The sequence below is a fragment of the Ceratotherium simum genome, chromosome 25 (genome assembly GCF_057802395.1).
Source record: "Ceratotherium simum simum isolate JZ-2026a chromosome 25, ASM5780239v1, whole genome shotgun sequence".
NCBI classification, from domain to species: domain Eukaryota; kingdom Metazoa; phylum Chordata; class Mammalia; order Perissodactyla; family Rhinocerotidae; genus Ceratotherium; species Ceratotherium simum.
The window spans coordinates 27,879,644-27,900,149 of record NC_141924.1 but is presented as its reverse complement, the minus strand read 5'-3'; the positions used below and the strand labels follow the sequence as shown (position 1 = coordinate 27,900,149).

At 41.9% G+C, this 20,506-nt stretch overlaps 1 protein-coding gene across 5 annotated transcripts in view; it reads left to right on the top strand.

Annotated features, from left to right (window-relative positions):
- Nucleotides 1–20,506, top strand: part of PLXNC1 (plexin C1) — a 146,130-nt gene that overhangs the window by 77,902 nt on the left and 47,722 nt on the right. For 2 of the 5 annotated variants that reach the window (XM_087449101.1, XM_087449098.1), the window contains exons 10-17: nucleotides 4,070–4,209; nucleotides 7,159–7,338; nucleotides 9,740–9,821; nucleotides 13,126–13,329; nucleotides 13,446–13,631; nucleotides 15,919–16,021; nucleotides 18,617–18,718; nucleotides 19,020–19,123. In XM_087449101.1, the coding sequence (XP_087305227.1) occupies nucleotides 4,070–4,209; nucleotides 7,159–7,338; nucleotides 9,740–9,821; nucleotides 13,126–13,329; nucleotides 13,446–13,631; nucleotides 15,919–16,021; nucleotides 18,617–18,718; nucleotides 19,020–19,123 (1,101 nt within the window). The remainder of the gene's footprint in view (nucleotides 1–4,069; nucleotides 4,210–7,158; nucleotides 7,339–9,739; nucleotides 9,822–13,125; nucleotides 13,330–13,445; nucleotides 13,632–15,918; nucleotides 16,022–18,616; nucleotides 18,719–19,019; nucleotides 19,124–20,506) is intronic. The other 3 variants (XM_087449102.1, XM_087449100.1, XM_087449099.1) reach the window with 3 other exon arrangements.

Here is a 20,506-nt window from a genome sequence, read left to right as displayed (position 1 = left end):
TACATTTCATTAATATATTACTTCCGTCCCTCTCAGTCATTAATAAAGATGTTAAATAATTCTGAACCAAATACTCACCCCTGTAGGGCCCTACAGGACACTTCCCTTTAATTAGTTTGTGCTGCCTTTCATCTCTCTAATGTCCTTTGGTTTGAGATTTCCAGCTGGTTTGGAATCCATGTGACTTTTTATCCAGGCCCGTTTGAACCAATTTCAAGAGTGAAAATCTGAGAGACGTTTAGCTGAGTGTTGATTCAGATCCAGGCCTACAGAGAACTTTGCTATATTCAGCTTTTTTTTTTTAACACATTAATAGAGTACAATTTGGTCTTAATAAACTGAGCTTTCCTAACGTACCTCTTTCCAATATTCTTTTCAATCATAGCAGTATTTTCTCGATTAGTGTCATGGTAATTTGAATTGTGTTGATGTCAGACTTCACAAAAGGGTACCCTTACTGTCAGGAGTAATCCTCTTAGACCTTTTCCAAAATAACTGTTTCTTAGTAGTTGTGCTATTTCCAATATCTTATAATGACTTAATTTTAAAAAAATAGAAATAATTGGGTATTTTGTAATTATCTCATTAACCAGTTTCTCATGTCTCATGTGCTTTCTTATACAAAACAAGGAGTGATGTAAACTTGTGAGCAACGAGAGCTCATAGTATTTTATTAAATAATTTACAATTGTACAGCCATTTAAAAATAACTCTTGGGGCCGGCCCCATGGCGCAGTGGTTAAGTGCGCCCACTCCGCTTCATCAGCCCCGGGGTTCGCAGGTTCGGATCTCGGCCATGGACCGACACACCTCTTGTCAAGCCATGCTGTGGTGGTGTCCCATATAAAGTAGAGGAAGATGGGCACAGATATTAGCCCAGGGCCAATCTTTCTCAGCAAAAAGAGGAGGATTGGCATCGGATGTTAGCTCAGGGCTAATCTTCCTCATGAAAAAAAAATAATAATAACTGTTAAGTCTTTAAAGTGTAACTGACAGGAAGTGGGCTATTCTGAGGTTAATTGCTGGACAGCACAGGGTTGTGAGGGTTACAGTCAGTGCTATTTTGATTTGATATGTGGAAATCCTTGGACATAGGATGAGGGAGGAATCTCACTGTAGGGCTTTAAGTAATTGTCTCTTTGAAGAAAGCCAGATGGTTTCACATTAACCACCCCCTTCTATGTGTAAGCTTGTGGGGCCCACGACTTCATGCCAGGTTGTGAATTAACTCTTAATTAAAATACAAAAATAGATCTAAAATATTGAGTGTGTGGAACATTTGTGGGGAGATCATTCTTTGCCTCTTGTCTGTACTGGATTTTTAAAAATCTTTATCAGTAAAAGTAGAAAATATATTTATGAGAATTGTTGCAGTACAGCCATATAGCTACTCTATCTCTCTTTTTTTCTTGTATACCTGCACCATTTATTTAATGAGGTCCTCTCGGTAGCTCTTTGACTCATTAAGATTAGGAGAGGTTCTTCCAGCAAACAAAAGACAACTAATCTGACACTCTGAAAACAGACCAGAAGCGTCTGCTTTCACGAGATAGGCCAGGACTGGATTCCATCCTAGACAACCAATGGAAACTTCTCTAAACAATAAGGTTTTAAATGAAATCCTTTTGAAGTAGCAGGGCTGTCTGTACTCAGGGGGAAATAAAAAGTTAATAAGGCGACGTGGCGGGTCCTCTTACGGTGTTTGTAGAGCCATTTAAAGAGCAAAATATAACTCCCTCAAAAGTCTTTTGCACATTAGTTATAAGGTTCTCTTTATCCTCTACTGAAATGAGAGAAGCAGCATTTATTTGGCACGCTTGAAAATTTTGCTTGAGCAGACATCAACAGTGTAAATATAAGAGGCGAGGAGGGCTATCTAGAAAGAAACCTTGTTGACTGGGATGTAAATATGGGTCTGCATCGAGGTTTACATAAAGCAAAACAAAACAAACACACCGTTTATCTTGTCCCCCTAGGAAGACAGTGGACTCCTTTGGTGCAGGGTCGGCAAAATTGTTCTATAAAGAGCCAGACAGTAAATATTTTAGGCTTTGCAAGCCGTGTGATCTCGGTTGCAGCTACTCAGCTCTGCCGCTGGAGTGCGAAAGCAGCCACAGACAATACGTAAATGAATGGGCATGGCTGTGTTCCAAAAACACTTTATTTGTGGACACTAAAATTTGAATTTCATGTATTTTCCCATGTCATGGAATATTCTTCTTCCTTTGACATTTTTTCATGGGCCATACGAAGATATGCGATGGACTGGATTTGGCGTGCTACAGGCAAATCCAGTAGTTTGCCAATTCCTGATGTAGTGCACACATAGATCGTGTGTCCCCCACAATGCCTAGCACTGTCCTAGGAACCCTTTAGGTGCTCAATAAATACTTGTTCACTTAGCTGTCGCTGTGTCAGAGCAAAGAGTAAGGCTTTTGCTGTCCAGCACACATGTGACATTTGCTAGGGATTTATCTTGAAGTCTTTGCTGATCCCGCCATTCCAAGTACCACTCTTGCAGATAATTTCCTCCATAAAATGCAGTCAAGTATAACAGAATAATTAAAGTGACCCTTTCAGGCCCTTCGTGATTCTATAAATACGGGGCTAAAGTCCTTTACTAAGTGATTAAAATAAATTCTGCCACCGAAATCAATTCTCTGTCACATTACATCATTGCTGTGATGACATTAACGATGAATTTACCTCAATCTGCAAAACCAGTCCATAGTAATAATGAGTGATGGTGACCACTCTACCATATAGCGCCTGTGTTTGCTGAGGAGCAGAATGATAAACCTTTCCTTTCAGCAGGGTGGGCAGCCCCAGCAGCCCAGCTAGGCCATCGTGATGAGCATTACACATACAAAGGAGCAGAGGATACTAGGCTGCATCAAGAAGCGGGTGGTAGGTAGGTGTTGGACATGACTGAGGCTCTCCCAGTGTCTTAAGTGGCTTCCTCCTAGACCTTATCCTCTACGTGGATATACTTGGCATCTATGGCTTAGCCAAATTTCACATGACTATGTGTCTCTAGACCTGGGGGTCGTTTTCAAATGTCAAGAGTGTGGGTTTGAAATTTACTCATGCTAAATATCTGCCATACTTTATATTGGCCAGAATTTTAGAATCTTGCATCCTGTTTTGGTCACCATATTGTAGAAGAATGCAGACTTGGCTGGAGAGGGTCTACAAAAGAACAATAAAATGGTCGACGGTAGCATCTATAGGAGGAAAGTGAAAGAAATCAGGATTGTTTTGTCTTTGAAAGGGAAAATGATTCTTGCCCTCAAATAAAGGGCTTTTTTAAGGGGAATTTGGTTAGACTTTGCAAATGGAGAAGTAAGTTGCATAAGCCTACATGATATGGGCCACGTAGGTGATATGAAGCGATTCCAAGGGAAACGTTCTTGATAAAGAAAGGCCTAATAAAGCTTGTGATGGGTACCAAGGAAGAGATGGTGGTATCTGTAAGCTGTGGAGAAGAAACGGTTGGCCATAATGGTTTAGGCATCCAACTACTTGTTATTGGGTGACTAAACTAGTTGATTTCTCAAGGTTTTTTTCCTGCAGAATACCCCTGATGCAAGTAGCCTAACTGAAACAAACACAAAATAGGAACTGCTTTCTTGGGAATTAAATTTATCCAGAATGACATTTATTCCAACTTAATGATGAGTCTGTGGTTGGCCTGTGGTCGGTGGACTCCTTGTCTTTTCCTTCATTTTGTTATATTGTGAGCCTCCAGAGGCTGTAAGGCAGTGAGCATTTTTAAGACTCTAGTGATATCTCACTCTTCAGACAGAATGTCATACTCTTCAACTGTATTTTCAACTGTCTTGTGAGACAAAGACTAATTGGTTTGACCTCATGCTGTCGCATGTTGAGAGACATGAATCTTCAGCACTCTTCCTTGAATTCATTGATTTCATTAAACACTGTCTGCTTGTGTTTGCAAAATGTTGTAATTTCCCAGTGATTTTTTCGAACTGTAGCGCATAAACAGATTTTTTGGAACAGTGCCATTTCTTAGCTTTGATCTTGTGTTTTAATCTTTTATTTCCAATAGGTCTTCTACATTAAGTCCATTGAGCCAAAGAAGATATCCACCTTAGGGAAAAGTAACGTGGTAGTCACAGGAGCGAACTTTACCAAGGCATCTAACATCACAATGATCCTGAAAGGAACCAGTACTTGTGATAAGGATGTGTAAGTTGAAATATTAGTAATTTATCCTTGGTAATATAGTAAAAAGCTAAAACTTATACCAAAATTATGTCACTGTGATTATAATCTTTATATAGTCAAATTATTTCTGTGTGCCAAAATGGGCCAGTCTGCATATTTGATATAACAATTTCCATAGGTGAAATAATTTAAACAACACATCTGAAGTTAATTGTGAGAGAATCTGTCCCGTGTTATGCCTGAAATCTCAGTGCACAATAACTTCAGGATGTTGTCTGTTTTGGGTCTTGATTTGTTTTCATTAACAAAATCAAGCATTTTGAGTAGCAAACATCATTTTAAATGATCCACTTAGAGAAATAGTTGAGTGCCTCAGAATTGATGGGAAAATATGACACCTCTTCCAATATATTGCCCAAAGTTGAAAAAAGAAACTTCCTGATCCGTTTTATTCTTTGTAGTCTTCTCTTTATTGGATTCCTTTCAGCCTCAAATGATAACTAAATGGGACATATATTAGTAGTGGGGGGAAAAAAAAGAACAAAACACCCCAACACAAATACCTGGTCAGTGTACTGCTTGAGAATCATTATTTCTATGACTTCTTTCCCCCTAACTCATCCTTTCAATGAAATTTTGAGAGAGAAAAAATTTCAGTGTCTCACTGACATCCTTGTGCAAATGTTACCCGCCCCCAAAGAGATGTAATAATAATAATACAATAGATAATATGAGTTTTCTGCTTGTTAGCTTTTATAAGTTTGGCCTAATTTGAAGTAAAAGATGTTACAGTCTACGTGAAATATAATACTGAGCTAGTTCTCATCATGGAAATGCATTGAAGACAATCTGCTGAAGCGTGGTGTTTTGGTTTTTAACTACTAAAACAGATTTGTACATCATTTTAATTTGCCACACTTATTTACTAAATTTTCTGTTTTAATTCATTTGCTGCATGTAACTGCCATCCCCTTCCCCTCCTAGCAGTAAATTTGGGATGTCTGTCATCCTGATGGAAAAAGCTGCTCATCAGTCACTTTCCTTTGTTCTGCTATTTACCGGAATTATCAAGCACACATTAGTGGCTGTATCTATGCAACATAGGTATTTTTGTGTTGTTTATCCTGGCTAAATAGCTTATTGCAAAAATCTTTCATTTTGTGTAGCGAAATCTGTGAAGTTAGACACCTGTGTGTTCACTGAAAGGCAATCAACTTCACTGGAAAATAAGTAATTTTTCAGAGCATTACCCTGTTTCTGACTCTCTATGCTCTCATTTCAATTCTGAATGTGTCTTGAGATACCGCAGTTATTAAATTAAATGACTAAGAGACCTTTCTGCATGTAGCATTTCAGTAACCACATCTGTGTGGTGAACCCAACAAGTTCATGAGCAGTGAACATAATACCCAGTTAATCCTATATCTGAGTTCACGCCGTAATCCCAAACTGTTTTAATATGGTATTTTTTAAATGCCTGATTATTCCAAAGAGAAAAATACAAAAATCGTAGTGGAATGACCCACATTTCTATCTTTCTCCTTCCAAAATTTATAAACAGGTTTGAATTTTAATCATCAGCCATTTTACAATGAATCTCCTAGAGTCTGGCTCTGAATATAAACTTTAGAATGTAAATCTGAGATAGTGTAGGCAAAAACTGATTCAAGTGTTTTTTGAATTTGTCTTATTGCTAGAATATATTATTACTACTTAACGGATATGTGCATTAAAGTTAATAATCATGCACATATCCTTTATTTATTTTTCCCCCCCAAAGCCCCAGTAGATAGTTGTATGTCTTGGTTGCACAGCCTTCTAGTTGCTGTATGTGGGACACGGCCTCAGCATAGCCAGAGAAGCGGTGTGTCGGTGCGCACCTGGGATCCGAACCCAGGCCGTCAGCAGCGGAGCGTGCGCACTTAACCGCTAAGCCACGGGGCCGGCCCTGCACATATCCTTTAGATGGTAATAATAGAGTCTCACATAGCATAATTATACTGAGCATTATTCAGACACAACCCTGTCTTAATGATTTGTCCTTTAGAGGGTCATGTAGACGTGGTGCACAGAGGGAGCTGCAGGTTACACAGGGAATGTTGTAGACGGCTTTGCTTTGACTCCTACAGAGTGTCAAGGGCACGCCCTGTGGATGTCAGGAGCACCCAGAACAGTCTCAGCTCATTTTCAGTCTGGAGGCCCTTTGGGAGGCAACTTGACTCTGATGCTGGTTGATTCAGAGACCCCCCTGCTCTTGGCATGGACTTCTGTCACGGGCCTTCTGCTCTTTGGACGGCAGAATTCCCATATCTGCCTGGGGTTGGGTTCTACCCTCCCAGAGCTTTGTCTGGGACTTCTTTTTTTAAGCTTTTCATGATGGAAATTTCCAAACATACACAAGAGAAAAGTGTGTAATGAACCTCTGCACCCATCCTCCAGCTTCAAAACTTAGCATGCCTTGTTTCGTCATGTTGTCTTGTTTCATCTATCTCTTCCTCCTTTTTGGAGGGGAGGGAAGGGTGGCGGCTGGCGTTTTTTTAAAAGCATATCCCAGACACCATAACCTTTCACTCTTAAATACTTCAGTTTCTATCTCTAACAGATAAGGATAGTGCCTTTATCATATTCAACAAAATTGACAGTAATTCCTTAATATACTTCAATACCCAGTCCATGTTCCGCTTTGTATTAGGGCTTCTTAAGGGCAATGGTTACATCCTCTTTTTTCCCCACTTCTAAGGGAAATGCAAATAAAAAGATAAAAATGCACAGAAGAAAGAGGAACCCAGCCCCAGATAATACCCAGACTGGGTAAGTGGCCCCTGATTAATCAGCAGTTGCCTGCAGCTGTTCTCCTGATAGTTCCTGAACTGTTGTAGCTCAAAGTGAAATTCTTATGCTGTCGCCTTGCATAATCAGTTGTACTAAGTGTCTGTGTCATTTAAGAGTTCTTTTTCTACCCCTTTCTAGGATACAGGTCAGCCATGTGCCAAATGACACCCACATGATATTCTCTCTTCCATCAAGCAGAAAAGAAATGAAGGATGTGTGTATCCAGTTCGATGGCGGGAACTGTTCTTCTGTAGGACCCTTGTCTTATATTGCTCTGCCCCAGTGTTCCCTCATATTTCCTGCTACAACCTGGATCAGGTACTTTCTAGATTCATATTTTTCTCTTGTTGTGGTTAAAAGGGTCACGTACATAAAGATCATAGATTTCACTCAAATAAATATAGAAATAGTAGTGAGATCTAAATTCTTCTCACAGAATTCCTCTTAGGATTTATTCCTAGAAAACAAATTCATACCTGACAAGCAGGTTGCTTCCCATTGTCACAGTGAACGCTATGAGCATATCCTGTTTTACTCTTAGCTGTGGCTGCCAGGAAACTCACAGCTAAAACGTTTGTTCAATTGCAGTAACAACATATTCTTAGCCTAGATTTCTGATACAGACAGATAATAACCCTCTTTACTACGTCTCACTCCTGCCCATGACGCAAGTCTTCTTTCTTACATTTTTCATTTTATAACCCTTAGAGTAAGCTGTTTTGAATTCTTTGGGGGAAATATTAGGAGCTACCTAAATTTCAAAGATGCTCCCTAAGTGAGAGATGGATATTCCAAAATAAATTCTTCTAGATAAATCCAGTATATTAAGAAAAAAAGTTCTTTCCTAGTTGAATTTAAATTCACATTCAGATTTTAGAATATAGCTGAAAGATATTTTCTTCACCTAACACAGCATGAAGCTAATTTTCAAAATACTATTTAGGTGAAACTACAGATGAAGCTTTGTAAAAAAAAAAAAAGAAAGAAAAAAGAGGAAAAATCACTTCTAATATTCTTATTTAAGATTAAGTGAGAGGTGGATGTATTAGGCTGCTAGGGCTGCCATAACAAAGTACCACACACTGGGTGGCTTAAATAACAGAAATTTATTTCATCACAGTTCTGAAAGCTAGAAGTCCAAGATCGAGGTATCAGCAGGGCTGGTTTCTTCTGAGGCCTCTCTCCTTGACTTGTAGATGGCCATCTTCTCCTCCCTGTGTCCTCACATGGTCTTCCCTCTGTGCATGTCTGTGTCCTAATCTCTTCTTCTTATAAGGACACCAGTCATATTGGATTAGGGCCCATCCATATGATCTCATTTGACCTTAATCACCTCTTTAAAGACCCTGTCTCCAAATGCAGTCACATTCTGAGGGACTGGGGGTTAGGACTTCAACATATGAATTTGAGAAGGGGGCACAATTCAGCCCATAACAGTTGCATGAGGAAAACTGAAATGTTAAAACCAAGGCTCTGGCATGGCACACCTCCACTCTGGGTCTAATTCCTTCCTGTAAATAAAAGCAAACATTGTTGCGACACTCCTCATGTGCCTGGTGTGTTACATCTATTGACTTGGTTAATCCTCACGAGTCTAAGAGGTCTACTATGGGTAGCCCCTTTTCCAGATGAGGACGCTGAGGCGTGGAGCCTTCCAGCCACTTGCCCAGGCTCCCAGGCCATCTGGCCCAGGGTGCTGTGCTCTGACCGCCACAGAGTTCTGCTTTACCGTAAAATAAGAGGCTTCTTAATGTGACATTCTGAGCTTTTGTCTCTCAGTTGCTCTGGGGTGGCTGCACTTTAAGCAAGAACATAGCTCTGCAGTCTGGCTATCAGCAGAGCACGCTTGGCTTGGTTTTCTAGTAATGGCGATAGGCTGGCATGAGGCCAACTCAGCCCTTTGCCGTCATGACTGGAAGGTTCAAGGCTTAATGTTTTCCCTCTGCCCTACACAAACTGACCTGCTCATGCCCACCTTCTGGTCTTGTCATCAGGGGCTCGGCCAGCCTACGCAGCTGACATACCCAGGCTCCTGTCCCCTGGAATGAGTGTCTAGCAACTTGTGTGAATGGAGATGCTAGGGCAGCCAGACCTGTGGACAGCTGTTTATTTCACATCTAATGACTGCTTTGCTTATATGCCATTATGCACCGAGAATACGTGAAATCGTTTGGCTTGGTGTTGGAGAGAGAGAATGTAGCTGCTATTTATATGATTTAGAAAATAAGAATTAATACTTTTAATGACACTTATAATTTTACCTTGTCCAAAGTGTTCCCTGTCTCTCTAAATAAAATATAATTGGTAGGTTGAGACTTTGATTTTGCAAATTGTTAGATTGAAGAATCTTCATATAGATTAAACAGCAATCAAACAAAATTCTGTTTAGTGAAACCTTTTCAAGGTTTCACTATATGAATGTGGCAACATGATACAACAAAACTCAAAATTCCATAAAAGAATTTGGGCATTTTCCTAGAATTAAAACGGGATCTGACTTGAATTTTTATATTTATGTATCTTAAAAACTATGAATTTGTGGCCAGTATCGTTAAAAGACTTCTAAAATTGTCCAGCATTTGAAATTAAAATTCACTAATCTGCTCTCAAACATAACTGAGTTTAATACTAAATGTGAATAAATTGGTAGCTTTGTTCATAAATGCAAAATGCCTGTGTGTTGACTATGAAACTCTGATTGTTACTTTTTTCCTTTTAGTGGTGGTCAAAATATAACCATCATGGGCAGAAATTTTGATGTAATTGACAGCTTAATCATTTCACCTGAGTTAAAAGAAAACGTAAGTCTTCGGCTGCTTTGTAATAATATTTTCAAGGATGACTTTCTTCTCGTCACACTAAAATATGTTGGGGGATATGTTTTATTTCTAGGCCTTTGATATTATAAACTTTTACCTGTTGCATGATATATACCATCTGTGCTAGTGTGGAAATGATGAGACCTTATACTTGTAGTTGAGCGTTTCAGGTTGTGACGCAGAGGAAAGAGGAATGAGCTTGGTATGACAAGACCTGACGTTTCCTCCATGTGTGATTTGTGGCAAGTCACTTTAATGAGACAATGTTTATGAATATGTGTGAACATGCCTTGTGAGTGGCTAAGGTGTGATGTAAAGAAGAGCATTTCTGTGAAGAGTAGGTGGTGGTGTTCCCATTACACAGAGAGAGCCGCGGTTCAGAGGTTAAGTAACCTGGTAAAGTCCCAGAAATCTTGTCATATGCTTCTCCTTCTCTTGCCATGTCTCTTTAACCCAATTTGGTCCCTTCCTTCTGACTTTGCCTTCTCTTGCCTTTCATCTCCTCACTCAGGGGTCTGGTCCCCACCACTCACCCAGTTCTTATACCAACAGGAGTCACCCACGGGCCTTGTCACTCTCTCGGGAGCCTCTAGATTGAAGCTTCTGACACCAGAAGCAAGAGGGGAAATGATTTCAGATACAGGTTGGGGCCTCTGAGTACACTTCTAAACTTTTCCCATTTTCTCTTCCTCTGTCTCCCTTTCTTTGATGAGAGATGTGAGGGTAGCAGCCTCTCTGGGGCTCAGTCTGACCACTTCCTGCCAAAGTTGATGCGTCTGCGAGAGGCCACAGACCTGGCCTCTGCTTGGGACTAGTGTGGGTTCAGGCCTACATACAGGAGGCCTTCCTAAGTCATCTTTTCAGCCTGTTGTACACACGGCCGCCTACAGACACACTTCAAAGCCAGTTCTAAGCCTCTCATTGTATCTGGCTCCAGGCCACATCTCCATGATGTGAACGCTTCCCATTGAATAGTTTGTGTAGATAGACCCTCTGACCAGAGGCATTGCCTGGATTTGTGAGTGGACTCGTTCTCCATTCCCAAAGCTGTTCCTAAATCAAGTAGAATTTATTGAGCACCTACTGTGGGCAAATCATTTTGCTGAGTGCAAGGACAAAGGGTAAATAAGATAGTCATACTGGCTTCATGGAGGCAGATTGCAAATTTACACTGGGATTGAAAGTTGAGAGCACAGGATGTCATCAAGTTCTAGGTCCTTTGATTCCCTGCCAGCTCAGAAACCTGTTGAGTCCAAAAAGGCACTGTGATTCCACATGAAAGAGAAATTAAATGTGGATGGAATGAAGAAGGTCTGCAGAGTGGAGCAGGATGGGTAGGACTCGGACAGGTGGAAGCAGGGAGGCAATTTCAGATGCAGAGGATGAGGACAGGTCAAGAATGAGTGAGAGGGATGGCTGGAAACTACATTGGGCCATAAGAGAGTGTCAGATCAAAAACTTTGCCCTTGATTCTGTAGGCAGCAGGGAGCAATGGAAGGTCTTGGAGCAGGGAGTGACGTGAGTATGGCACCTTTTTTGATGACTATTTTGGCGGTGGTGAATAGGATCGTTTGGAGAGGCAGTAACTGAGACAAAGCCAGGAGACCAATGAGGATGCTAATGCAAGTGTTCAGATATGTTTGAGATGTCAGCCGGTCCTCCGGGCTGAGCGGTCCGTTGGGCTGTTGTCAGTAGGGCAGGTCTAGAGTGCTGGGGAGAGGGTGGAGCTAGAGATGTGGAATCGTGCAGAGGAGCTTCATTTCAAGGAGTGAAAGAAAATAATATGGCCAGTGACGGTGGCCAAGAAGTTGCTCGGAAACTAGAGAAAAAGACCATTTCAGATGGTGGGAGCTGGTCACTAGTATGGAAATTTAGAGAGTTAAGGATAATGAGGTTAGGGTGACCCCGTCACCGGTAATCTTTCTAGAAGTCATCTTCAGTAAAAAGCCAGCCTGCTGGGCTTACAGCTGCTGAGAAGATAGAGGCGGTGGGTTTCGTGGTGTTCATCTTATCACTCGAAGTGTGAACAAGAGACTCGAGGCTGTAGTTTGGAAAGGAGTGAAGGGGGAAGGAAGGTTTTAATGTCCAGATCTCAGCACTTCGCATCAGATCTCTCACCTACTGCCTCTTTCTACCCTAATATCCAGTATTAGAGAGCAAAATAAAAAGGAAAACATCTCACCTGACAGACTTCTTTTCACATGTTAGTTGCTCTTCTTTAAAAACGTTTGTCTGGGGCTGGCCCGGTGGCGCGCGCTCCGCTGCGGCGGCCCCGGGGTTCGCCGGTTCGGATCCCAGGCGCACAACAACGCGCCACTTGTCAGGCCATGCTGTGGTGACGTCCCATATAAAGTAGAGGAAGATGGGCACGGATGTTAGCCCAAGGCCAGTCTTCCTCAGCAAAAAAAAAAGAGGAGGATTGGCATCGGATGTTAGCTCAGGGCTGGTCCTCCTCACACAAAATAAATAAATAAAATAAATAAAAATAAAATAAAAAATAAAAACGTTTGTCAGCCTCCCCTTTCCCACCAGCTCTCTCTGCCTGTCTCTCTGCATACCTGAAAATGACAATGTTTGTGTGTGTTGGTTTTTAATAAACCTGTAAAGCAGGCCCCACTTTCTGCCTTGTTTCAGGTCTTCGTGCTCTTCACCTCGTGGGGGACGCATTGTGCCTTCTACTTTTGTTTTCTCCTATTTTCTGTTAGGCCCGCAAAGCCTTTCCTCTTTGTGGTTAGTGATTCCTGCCAGAGCACAGCAGGAGTTTCCCCAGCAAAGAGTGAATCAGCCAGCGGCACGCGGGCCTCGCTGAGGGATGCTCGCCTCCCTTCCTGTAGCTCCCCAGGACTCAGCCTTGAGGGCTTGAAGGACACACAGGCCCGTTGGTGCAAAGTCTTCCCCTTTCTCCAGCCTACTTCTTTCTGCATACCCTTTTTTCCCATTGCATAACCTTCTGGCTGCTTTCGTTATTGCTAATAATATTAATAATAATATTAGTTAGCATTCATTGATTGCTTAGCTTACTGTGTGCCAGGCACTATTCTAAGCATTTTTGCATGTGTAATCCCATTTAACGTGGCCCTTATTTAGTTTAATGAGCCCTCATTTCATTTAATTTGTTTTAGGGTTAATTCAACCCTGTGAGGGCAGGTAGTATCTCTGGCCCCATTTTACAGATGAGAAAACACAGAAGCACAGAGAAGTTCAGTTGTCTGGGTCACTTAGTTCTTAAACCTGAGAGCTGGGATTCATTAATGAAGCTGTTACAATGCTCTTTTCTTCTTCACAGGTCACTGAATATTGTATGGCGACTTACTGCAGGTTTTTAGCCCCTCAATTAAAGAATTCAAAAGTGCGTACGAATGTCACTGTGAAGCTGAGGGTCCAGGAGACCTATCTGGATTGTGGAAGCTTGCAGTATCTTGAGGACCCCAGATTTTCAGGGTATCGGGTTGAACCCGAGGGGGACACAGAATTGGAAGTAAGAATTCAAGTACGTCTCTCTCTCTTCACGTGAGCTGTGCCCCTGCCCCAGCTGGAAAGGTGTGCTCATGTTTGTGAGTTTCCGAGTGCACCCTGATTTCTTCGTCTTCTCTTTGTTCTTCACAGAAAGAAAATGATAACTTCAACATTTCCAAGAAAGACATTGAAATTACTTTCTTCCATCCAGAAAAGGGGCCATTAAATTGCAATTTTGAAAACATTACTAGAAATCAGAATCTTACCACCATCCTCTGCAAAATTAAAGGCATCCAGGGTGCAAGCACCGTTGCCAGCTCTTCCAAGAAAGTTCGTGTAAGTTGCCTGACAGATCCACCTGTTATTTTTACCTTATTTTAGTAATTCCTTGGCCAAGCCAGAAACCAGAACGTAACCTCTCATGGATCTTTAGATCTTCATGTTAAACAGAAGATAAACAAAGCTGGTATTGCAAGCTGAAGCCTGATTCCTCCAAAATAGCTGGCAGAATCCATCCATGTTCCTATTCGAATGTCAAAGCGTTGAACACACCATTGTCTATAATACTAGTGAGTCTCGATAGCTTTTGTTCTAGTCATACATTTAGACTGTAGCATCTGCAAGCAGCATCTCTAGACCCATTGATGAACGAGCTGTCATTCTTTTCCCAAATGCAGAGGTGACATGTCTTAGTAGAAACCCCAAATGGAGGCCTCTTCAGCACACTCAGGGTAGCATTTGAGTCTAGATAATCTATGGAGACCAGATAATCTATGAGTCATGGGCTGCTTCCTCCACCATGAAGTCATACTTGGCTACGATTAATCTTTTCCCAGACGTGTTTGAGGTTCCCCTCACTGGTCTATTTATGTTCCACAATAAAGATGTGAGACCATTGGGAAGGGAAACATTTTAGAAGTCTCCCTTGTTCATGTGGGAGACATAGTGTTCATGCCATAGGAGGCTCTGCACAGTCTGAACTGAAGAAGAATGCTTTATGATCTAGAGTCGTAAATAATTGGATAAAGGACAAGAAAAAAGAACGTCAGACTGGAAGGCAAAGCAAAAATGTGTTCGTGTTCCAACTGCACCAGTTAGTGGCTAGCTGTGTGGCCTCAGATAAGTCACTTGGCTTTGCTGAGCCTCTCTTTGTCCACCTGTTGTGTAGTAAAGAGGGCAATAATAATTCTAAAATCAATAACAACTAAACTCACAAGTGCTCCCACATGTCAGGTTAGTTGAGAAGAGTAAATGCTAGCATTCTTCATCATTCACAGAATAGTTCCTTAGTGCCTACGCTGTGATGGGGACATGGCAAAGAAGAAACAGACCAAAAACATCTGCCTTTATGGAGATGACCTAAAGAGACAGGTAGTAAAAAAGTAAATAAAATAAAACGTGTGTGAGATGGTGGTGATTGTTGTGGAGAAAAATGAAGCAGAAAGGAGACTAGGAGCGTGGGGGACAGTGCTGCAGGGTTTACGATGGGGGGGCAGAACGGTCTCCCTGTACAGATGACGTTTGAGTGAGGCCCTCAAGGAGAAGAGGGAATGAGCTGGGGTCTATCTGGGGTAGAGGGTTCTAGGCAGAGGGAACCGCAGGGTGCCAAGGTCCTGGGTCAGGAGCCTGTCTGGTGCCTTTGAGGAGCAACAAGAAGTCCGGTGTGACTGGAGTGGAGGGAGCAAGGGGGAGAGTTCTGAGGAGGTTAAGAGTTCTTGGAGGGAGCAGGGACAGGTAGCAGATCATTGCGACCTTGTGGGCCATTGCGAGGGCTTGGCTTTGAGCTCTGGGAAGCCACTGGAGAGTTTTGAGCAGTTTTGCTTAAGTAAGCAAACTTACTTAAATGACATAATGTGTTTAGTTTTCAGACAACCCTACAAAGAGGCACTATCAACATCCCATTTTATAGACGAGGAAAGTGAGGCCTGGCAACTTAAGCTCCTATAGCTGGTCAGGAGAGCAGGTGGCAAAGCTGGGGTTTAGGACTTGGGCTCTCCGGGTCTAGAACCTGTGCTCTGGCTGCCTTGCTCCAGTGCCTCCGTGGGGCAGCCGTGGCTCCCGGGATGGAAGTGTTCCTTAATACTTGTGTGTACATCAGTGCAAAAATAAGGCTTGATATAGAGTTTTTCCCTTTACAAGTTTTACAAAATTTTTATAACCAAAAGATGCCAAAACTGGAAACACCCTCAGGGATCACCCAAGCAGTGTTGCCAAACTGGTTTTCACCACAGAATGTTTCATTCAAAATAGGTCTGCCAAGGAAACATGAGATGTAGAAGAGAGAAAAGTCGAGTTACTTCCTTAGGCGAAGGGTAAAGAGGCTTCTCATCCACAGGTTACCACCTCTTTAAACCCCCAGGGTAAAGAGGACCAAAGTTTAAAATCTCTAGGTTTAGTCCAGCAGACCTCGACTGACATCTGGGAACCGAGGCACAGGGAGTGTTCTTGATTTGCTCAAGGTCATGTAGCTAATCTGCTCCAGAGATGGGACTTGAACTCAGATATCCTACCTAGCTTGTCACCTCTTTTTGTATCTTGGAGAAAACCATTTGGGGGAAAAAACTGTGCCCGTAAATATGGTACCCAGCTCGGTTGGGTCTAATGATACTCTTTGTCCCATCAGGTCAAGCTGGGAAACTTGGAGCTCTATGTGGAACGGGAATCAGTTCCTTCCCCTTGGTATTTTCTGATTGTGCTTCCCGTCCTGCTAGTGATTGTCATTTTTGGTAAGTGCCCTGTTTAATTTTGTCAGAGAAATTATTCCCTGGGGCCTCTCTTCAGGCAGGCAGACTTGCAGCTTTCAGGGGCTGTTTGCTTCAATTAAGTATTAATGGGTGAAAACCCACATCAAAACTTTGGGAAAGGAATGATAGGTATGCATTGAGGGCTTTCTCAACATTTTTTAGTATGCTTCATCAATAAAAGGCTGGGTTACAAAGATGGTATCTTGGTGTTTGAGAAATATGATCCACTTTGCTTCCTCGAGCCTTTGACTTATGATATCAGATATTCCATTTACATTATTCCCCCAGAACTCCCCTGGGATTTTGGACTCCTAGGACTTGGTCATCTCCTCCTGCCTTCTCACCCCCACCAAACACCACCACCACCCCACCCCAGCCCTGCTTTTCCTGGTAGAACTATATTTTAGAAGTGTGATCTGTACCAACTATTAAAATATGCCAAGGCTCATCCAAGCACAGCGATCCTGTGCTGGTTGCTCACTGGCTGAATCTGGCCCACTGATGTGTTTTGTTTGGCCCACATGGCACTTTTTAAAACATTTTAAAATTAGGTACTTCATATTTTTGAAAAATCTCTTGAAAATTTGAAAAATCTGGATTATTAGATCTCAGATTTTCCATAGTATCAGTTTGTGAGAACTGAGTAGCAGCTACCCCTTGAGATGTGTTCACTGGGTTTTTGCCACAGTCTCCACCACTCCCTATTGTCTCCACCCAGGCCACTGGTCCTGTAGCCATTTGGTTTGTGACCTCTAGTTCTGAGCTGCTTTTCATTTTAAGTCTGTTTCCTATTGTCTTCTTAGAAAAAAGAACTCTCCTCCACAATTAATGTGGCACTTGATATTCCTTGATTTCACACAGGCAATGCCTTTCTAATGTTTTCTGTTTATAGTTGCTAATGTCTTCTTCGGTATACTCACTTCCTCCTGCATTCATTCATCCATCCCTGCATCCGTTTACCTTGTGTTTATTGAGCACCTGTTATGTGGCTAATAACTATGAAAGTCTCTAGAACTACAGAAGATGAGCTAAGGCCTCGGCCTTTCTCTTGGGTGGTTCCCAATCCAGTGAGGGAAAGACTTACATGTATGATTAACTGGCCTGATGGAAGGAGTTCATTTTGCAGACACCCTGTTTTGCGCTGTTGATGATCATTTCAGGTATTTTTTATGCACTCCCCAAGATGTCCACCCTATTATGGATCTGGAATCCAGAATTGGGCTTGATATTTTAATAAAGTCTTGGCTGGTGCTGACTTCAAGTAAGACGATTACTTGTAAATTCTAAATGCTGGGCTCAATTTTGAGAATCCGCTGCTATTACACAGCCATAGATAGAACAGTCTCACCATAGGGTCACATCCACTTTGTGACTTCCTAGAGACCTCTGATCTCTTCCTGGGCTGTGTGACTCTCCTTCCTCTCGTTTCACTTTGTTTGTAGAGTTTGTTTATGCTCCTTAAGCATAAAGTGGGCTCAATTTGACACATTGCTTTTGGCTTCGTTGGCATCTGCAAAGCCCTTTAAAAGTCTTATCCCCTTCTTACCATGATTCCAGGGAGGCACGTGTCAACAGCAGCTTGAGTAAGTGTACTCTTTAGTCCATCAATCACATCATTAGTGAAAACAATAAACACACCTGGCCTAGGCCTGCCACCTACAAAACATCCCCACTGTGGCTTCCCCTGGAGATTTCAGTCGTGAAAAACTGCTTTGTGGATGTGGCCCACTGGCTCCCTTTGCATGCACTGAGCCAGCGTTGCCCAAAGTGCAGCCTGAGGAACCATGTCAATAATGATAGTTGACAATCGTTGAGTATTCTTTTTAAAAAATAAGTTCTAAATGCTTTTTGTGAGTTACTTCTTGTAATCCTCTCAACATCACAATGAGGTAGGTGCTTTGAAAGATAAAGCAGCCAGGCACAGAGATGCTAAGGAACTTACCCAAGCGCACACAGCTAGTAAACTGCAGAGCAGGGACATGGACCCGAGCACTGAACCTGTTCAGTTTACTGCCTCTACAGCACAGTTAGAAGCAAGAGGAAATGGAGAAAAAAGCAACATCCAGATGCAGGGGTTCATTGTGGACCACTCATCATGTCACCCCATTTGATCTATGCAAGTTTGCCTTATGTAGCTAACTGTGGATCTGGGGTTTCTTTCTGCATTTGCGGCTCAACTTTATTTCTCCAGGGATGTTTAGAAACATTAAAAAAAAGAATGGAACAATATAAGTGACCTGTGGCTGTAGGGAAACTTGGCTTGTTTCATTATTTTCCAGCCAACTGGGATCTCTGGTTACAAGTGAAGGTTATTTGATTTAGTTTTTACTCTTAAGATGAGTAGTTTCTTGTTTTCCTGTTGCTATAGCATCCTCCTCTTCAGAGTGACTCCTCACTGGGAATTTTTCTTTTTATCAGTTTCAACTCTTACATGCTATTCTTTTTCTCTCTGCCTCTGTCTCTGTCTCTCTCTCTCTCTCTCTCTCTGTAAAAGAACTGTGAAGGTTGGTTTTCAGTTTTCCTTTTTGGTTTGTGAGTTAAACACGTCCATCTGATGCTGCATCTCTGTCTCCTCAGCAGCCGTGGGGGTGACCAGGCACAAGTCGAAGGAGCTGAGTCGCAAACAGAGCCAACAGCTGGAACTCCTGGAGAGCGAACTCCGGAAGGAGATACGTGACGGTAGGCTCCACAATTTTATTTGTAGAAAAACGAGCCTTTTTTATTGTCATTTTTTTTTACACCCTTAAACGGAGCCGGCCACGGTAATGAGAGCTGTTGTATAATAGAAGACAACTGAACAGCAGGGTCTGGGGCCGGCTTTGTGTTTTATTTCAGCTCTTCTCTGCAGCCAACCAAGTAATTATCTATTGTTTCTTCTTTAATGAAAACGAAGGTCATACTCCGTGTTAGACAAAACAGCAGAAGATCTTATCCATTGTTTGGTGGGTTAAAATATTGCTCTTGGGATTCTGTTTTGCAGGCTTTGCTGAGCTGCAGATGGATAAATTGGATGTGGTTGATAGTTTTGGAACTGTTCCCTTCCTTGACTACAAACATTTTGCTCTGAGAACTTTCTTCCCTGAGGTAAAAGAGCATTGATCATATTCCTAAGGTTGAGTCTTGAATAATAATGAAGGTGCTTGTTGCTGTTGTCAACATGGGTGTTTGCTTCCAAGGCAGCTGTGGATAATGGGCTTGGTACAAAATAATGGCTTGAGTTTGAGCAGAGCAGGGAGGAGGATAATCATTAATTGGATTGATTAGGGTGTAAAGCAGTGATGGGTCACCGGCAATTACTCTTTGTCCAGTAACAAAAACCTAGGAGGGACAGAAATTCAGAGTGATGATTTTTGCTTTATTTTACTACCAGTTTAGAACTGAATTTGTAGCTGGGAAGCGAGCTAGTTTATTTAAAAATCAATAAATTGTGGGCTGGCCAATTTGTTGTGTTTATCTGCATGACTTACATTGCAGCTACTAGATTATTCACTATTACTTCTCAATTGGAAATGAAAAGAACTGTTGGCCGAGAGGGAGGAGAGTAGACATGTATAGAATTTGAGTTGATAACAGCCATTTTTAGTGATTGTAGAGCTTTTATGTTTCTCTTCAGCAGTTATTCTTTAGCTGATCCATTCGTGTCATCCTCTTTTAGTAGAAATAGCTGCACGAAATGATTAATTAATTTCTTCTGGGACATTGAGGAGTAGTCTACTTAACCCTTTGGGTTTTCGGTCTCACTTCTGTTCTAACACCTCCATTTTCTCACCCACTCACTCAGCCTTCTTCATTTACCCTCCCAAGTCTTTGGTGAGATACAGTCATCCTTGTATCATCACCTCCACATCCCAATACCCCAGCTCCGCCATATTGCCCTTTTTTATCCAGAGCTGGTAACCACAGAGAGGCCCAACCTCTAGAACACATCAACACCCATTATCATATTTAAACCTAGACTTCTAAGCAAAGCCAGAAATGTCTCCAGGTCAAAAGAGAGCTTGTATCACCTTACCAGAAGCTTCTCAGCTACATTTGGCCAGAAGTTCAGACACATGCAGTAAGCAATTTCCAGTTCCTCTATAATTCTAGAAGTGGACATCATGATATGTGATGCTGTGTCTGGAGGTTGGGATACGTCCATAAAACACCTACCACATTTTTTTGTCCAAGCCTCAGTGTTGTAAATCAAGAAGGCTATGAATAAGACTTCAGCTTTTTGTACTTGTAAAGTATTTTTTTTGTGACTTATCCTCCAAGAGTACCAGGCACCAAGACTTGCCATTTGCCACCTCATCCATTTCTACGCCAGGACACCGCCTGGGGAGGGGAGTTAATTCCCTGAATCAGGATGACTGTGCAGGGCCTTAGCAAGGTTGCATCATGAGTCCTATTTCCCAGCTATCTGAGATCCCCATTAAGAATTTAATAGCAATAAAATAACAGAGATTTCTATCATCAACATGAGTA